The following is a 4826-nucleotide window of genomic DNA, read 5'->3' as shown; positions in this document are numbered from 1 at the left end:
GGGTTTTCAACATGTTAAATGCGTCAGCCGTACCACATTTCTTTTGGTACGACACCTTTGATGATATGATTCCCATTTCCCACCAGTATATTCGGAAAATAATTTAAAAGCAGAGGATAATTGTTTGTGGGTGGAGCAAGTAACCAAAAATGAAACAAACATTGTTTGTGTCTGTGTGTGGGTCGTACTTAGCCAATTATTGTGTTGTGAGCAAAGCAAATAACCAATAAGTGGCTTTCCCTTCTTCTCAATTCTCATCCTATATATTGCATTCCCATCACTCCCAACGCCCTCTCAATTCACTTCCTATCCCCTTCTTCTCTCTCAAACAGGTTTCTTCCTCAATTCCCAACCCTTTTATTCACTCACACTGCACCACTTCTTTATATCAAACCTTTTTTTTTTATATAAATTTATCATCTTTGTTTTTTAGGGTTTAAACGTTGAATACTCATTCATGGGTTTGTCTTCAACGTCTCATGTAACGGTTTTGCCTGTATGGATCATTCGTTTTCGTTTTCGTTTTTTTCCTCCTCTTCTCTTCGTATCATTCCTTTTTTTGTTTTACTCTCACCCACTATGCCTGTTGTTATGTATACGCATATTATCCTTTGCTTCAATTCAATACCCTTCACCCAAAGGGGAAATATATATTCTAGTTTAATTTCCCCCCTTTCTTTTGGGAAAGGTGGGTCGGAGGATTTTATTTATTTATTTATTTTTAATTCTCCATACACCTATTTTTTAAAGTTTTATTTTTTATAAGTGCCAACTACAATGAGTTAATTGTTTTCATTATTAATTAATTGCATTCTAGTACCCCTCATGTGCCAGCATGTGTTGTATCACTTGTATGTCGTGTTTTTCTGCCTGTTTTGTTATTCCTTAAAATGGGGGAATTTCGTCAATTGCACTTTTCTTCTTCCTCGATGTCACATTACCCTTGCCTCACAATTTCCTCACAGTGAAAAAAATGTTTTGTTTATGGAGTATTTGATAATGTTTTGGATTTAATTTTCTTAACCATTTTCTGCTTGTTTGCCAAATTAATGTGGTGTGCAGAATGGGAAGTGCTGGAAGAACTGATTATGGTGCATACACCTATGAGAATCTTGAGAGAGAGCCTTACTGGCCATCAGAGAAGCTTAAGATTTCCATCACCGGTGCTGGGGGTTTTATCGCATCACACATAGCTCGGCGCCTCAAGACAGAGGGGCATTACGTTATTGCTTCGGATTGGAAGAAAAATGAGCACATGACTGAGAACATGTTCTGTGATGAATTCCATCTTGTTGATCTCAGGGTCATGGATAACTGCCTCAAGGTTACAAAGGGGGTTGATCATGTTTTCAATCTTGCTGCAGACATGGGTGGGATGGGTTTTATTCAGTCTAACCACTCTGTCATTATGTACAACAACACAATGATTAGCTTCAACATGATTGAGGCTGCCAGGATTAACGGCATTAAGAGGTTAGCCATCATGCACATCATTTCAATTATTTGTTTTTGGACCAAACATTTATGATGCGGTGGCTGTTTTGATTAGATGATGATGTGTTTTATGCGTTCTGAAAAATATTTTTCCAGGTTTTTTTATGCCTCTAGTGCTTGTATCTACCCTGAATTTAAACAGTTGGAAACTAATGTGAGCTTGAAGGAGTCCGATGCATGGCCAGCTGAGGTTAGTTGGTGATCTTTTGAATTGTTCAATTTATGTTGGTTCTTGATTTTCACATTGGGATTGGGATTAATTTGTTTAATTTTGTGACTTTTTTTAGCCTCAAGATGCATATGGGCTAGAGAAACTTGCAACAGAGGAATTATGCAAGCACTATAACAAGGATTTTGGAATTGAGTGCCGCATTGGGAGGTTCCACAACATATACGGTCCTTTTGGGACATGGAAAGGCATGTTTTTCACTGAATTGAAAGCTTTTATAGTTTTGACTTTACCAAATGGGTAAATTGGTAGTCATTTTATATTTTGGTAACCTTTCGGATTTAATAAGTTTGTGTTTTGTTGTTTTGTCATACAGGTGGAAGGGAGAAGGCTCCTGCTGCTTTTTGTCGTAAAGTAATCACTTCCACTGATAGATTTGAGATGTGGGGAGATGGATTGCAAACACGATCATTTACCTTCATTGATGAGTGTGTTGAAGGTGTGCTTAGGTATGTCTTGGCTAATTTTGTGGCTCATAGCTGAATTATTGTGTTCTTTCTATTGTTTGTAGTTGTAGTTTAATATTAAGATTCTGAACTTGCACTTTTCATGATTAATGGAAACTGAGTCTGTAGAGTAAATTTTTATGTTAAGTTTGTTATTTTAAGGAGTTGCCAATTTGTTAGTAGATTTCTCTGCAAAACCCATTTATTTAAAATTGGGGCTTTCTGAAAGAAAAATCATTAGCTCATTCAAACTATTTTGGATTAATGGCTGCAGTATGAATTTCTGCATTTACATAATTTAGGATTTTCTTTATTTGGTTGGATAGGGGAACACGATATGGTGTTTATCAAGCAATAATGGAGATGTTTTATCCTTTTCTTGAGTTAGTTTGTAATCTTTGATAAAAGTTGATATTATGGTCTATTGTTTTGTTTAGATTGACTAAATCTGACTTCCGAGAGCCAGTAAATATTGGAAGCGATGAGATGGTTAGCATGAATGAGATGGCTGAGATTATTCTTGGCTTTGAGAACAAGAATATTCCTATTCACCACATTCCTGGCCCTGAGGGTGTTCGAGGTCGTAATTCAGACAATACACTGATAAAAGAAAAACTTGGTTGGGCTCCAACTATGAGGTTGAAGGTAATAATATTACTATCATGAATTGGGCGAAAATTATCTTATTTCCACTCTATATAATTTATTCCATGTTCATATTAAGTTCTGTGGAACAGTCATAGCTTATAGGTCAATTGCACCATGCTCAGTTTATGGTACTTGTATAAATCAATTCTCCCTTCTATGTCAAACTATTCCATGAATTCCCCCTTGTGTTGTGTTTTAAAAACTTTTGTATCCAATTTGAGCTCTTTTAACTTCTTCAAGAGGCTCTAATGGAATATTTAGCTTTTCTAGATGAAAATCTTCGTAGTTTATACCTTGTTCTTTCCCAGTTTTTGATCTTGATAAACAGCGTCAAGATTCTATGAAATACTTAACAGTATCTCAATTGTGATGTTGTAGGATGGGTTGAGAATCACATACTTCTGGATTAAGGAGCAGATCGAGAAGGAGAAGGCTCAAGGTATTGATATATCTGTGTATGGGTCTTCCAAAGTGGTGCAGACTCAAGCCCCAGTTCAACTAGGCTCACTTCGAGCTGCAGATGGCAAAGAATGAGGTGGTCAACATATGGCTGTAGTAGGATTCACCTTAATGTTTCAAGTGAAGAGTTGGATTATATTATATATAGCAACTAAATAGCGGTATCTGGTTATGTTTAATTAGCTGCTAAGGATTTCTTATGTCTCTGCTGGTAGTTCATGTCTGGAACGGAAGCCTTGATGTATTTTAATAGTTTTTTAAGGCACTTCGTGGTGCTTAAGATGGTTTACTGCACTAGAAGTTCTAAATTATTTGTTTTGAATTTTGATGTCTAAATAATTGATTACTAAGCAAATAATTTTTTATTCCTTGTGAATATGGTATATCTGAATGTTCTATGTATTGATTTTACTGTAAAACCGACTAGTGAAAAAAAGGCACCCTAACTGCATTATTTTAGAAAATAAACATTATCTAACTTTGAAATATTTAATTAAAAATATTTTTAAATATAAATATTGATAATTTTGACTAAGTTTTTTTCACGATCACATCTGGTATACCAAAATCAATGGGGACATTATTTTTCGGCCGATGACTAGGGTTCACGAGACATTTTAAAGAAAGATACATGCAACAAAGAGAAGTTTCAAAAGGGAATGTGGACTACACCAGCTACATGTTTGGCCCTTGTCATTCATTCCATCAAAATTGTTAATGGTATTAGACAAGAATGGATTGCAAGGATCAAATTGATTTTTTTTTAAAATTAGAATATTAAATTAAATTTAAAAAAATTAGAGAATTAAATTGAACCAAAATAATAAATTAGAGGTTTAAAAATCTAATTTAACCAATCCAAAATGAAAGGTTTCATTTATTTAATTATTTTTTAAATTACAACAAAGGAAAAAACAAAACAGAGAGATTAATTGTTTTTTAATAAGTATTTTCGCCTATTTTATTAACTTCACTTTTCATCTCAGAGCATATCCGATGGATGTAATTTAAGTCATTCATTTTGAATTATTTACCTTATGTTAATATTAATTAGTTCTTATAATGTAACATCATAATTAAATAATTTATTTACATTTTGTTCAAATGATATAATTTCAAACAACTCTTAAATTATCTTTCTCCTTAAATGAAAAAAAATATTTTTTATTTATAAGCAACCTTTACTTTACTTATGTAAACAATAAAACTTAGTTATAAGCAACCCTATACATCACCTTCCTATCGGTTGGCTTTTAAAACAAAATTCTAATACTCTCAGTTTTACAAAAATAAAATTATTCTTGTAATTCATGAAAACACGGTAAATTTGTTTTGTCATAGTGAAACGGTAAACTTGACATACACCGTTAAAAAATGATATACACAGCGAAAGGTATTTTTGTTTCAAATTAAACTTGATATAACGGTAATCTATACCATTATATACACTTCTTGGTAACTATTTGTAGTGTACACATTTTTGGGGCTGAGTTGCCCCTTCAATCTATACCAATATAATAATTAAGCTTCTTTTTTCTACTAATTTTTTT

The 4826-nt window shown here is 33.4% G+C and overlaps 1 protein-coding gene across 2 annotated transcripts; it reads left to right on the top strand.

Moving 5' to 3' along the window:
• The first annotated feature begins 236 nt into the window (after positions 1-236).
• On the top strand, positions 237-3652 carry LOC100780764 (GDP-mannose 3,5-epimerase-like). 2 transcript variants are annotated; one of them, NM_001255835.2, is made up of 7 exons: positions 237-332; positions 1063-1473; positions 1591-1684; positions 1782-1911; positions 2040-2172; positions 2607-2814; positions 3196-3641. In NM_001255835.2, exons 2-7 carry the CDS (start codon positions 1064-1066, stop codon positions 3349-3351), a joined length of 1131 nt encoding a protein of 376 aa, NP_001242764.2. In that variant the 5' UTR covers positions 237-332; position 1063; the 3' UTR covers positions 3352-3641. The 2 variants fall into 2 exon arrangements, with proteins under 2 accessions (NP_001242764.2, XP_006588433.1); XM_006588370.3 differs by having other exon boundaries at positions 262-496; positions 3196-3652.
• Positions 3653-4826: the final 1174 nt, after the last annotated feature.

This window comes from Glycine max, chromosome 10 (assembly GCF_000004515.6).
Source record: "Glycine max cultivar Williams 82 chromosome 10, Glycine_max_v4.0, whole genome shotgun sequence".
Taxonomy (NCBI): Eukaryota; Viridiplantae; Streptophyta; class Magnoliopsida; order Fabales; family Fabaceae; genus Glycine; species Glycine max.
The sequence above is the reverse complement of the archived record's forward strand: the minus strand, read 5'-3'. Positions and strand labels throughout refer to the sequence as shown.

What these genes read in the sequence shown, in the direction of transcription:
- LOC100780764 (XM_006588370.3), top strand. Translation starts at nt 1,064, where the DNA reads ATGGGAAGTGCTGGAAGAACTGATTATGGTGCATACACCTATGAGAAT. An exon ending in TCCTTTTGGGACATGGAAAG is followed by an intron (nt 1,912 to 2,039) that starts GCATGTTTTTCA and finishes TTTGTCATACAG; the next exon opens with GTGGAAGGGAGAAGGCTCCT. An exon ending in TGTGTTGAAGGTGTGCTTAG is followed by an intron (nt 2,173 to 2,606) that starts GTATGTCTTGGC and finishes TGTTTTGTTTAG; the next exon opens with ATTGACTAAATCTGACTTCC.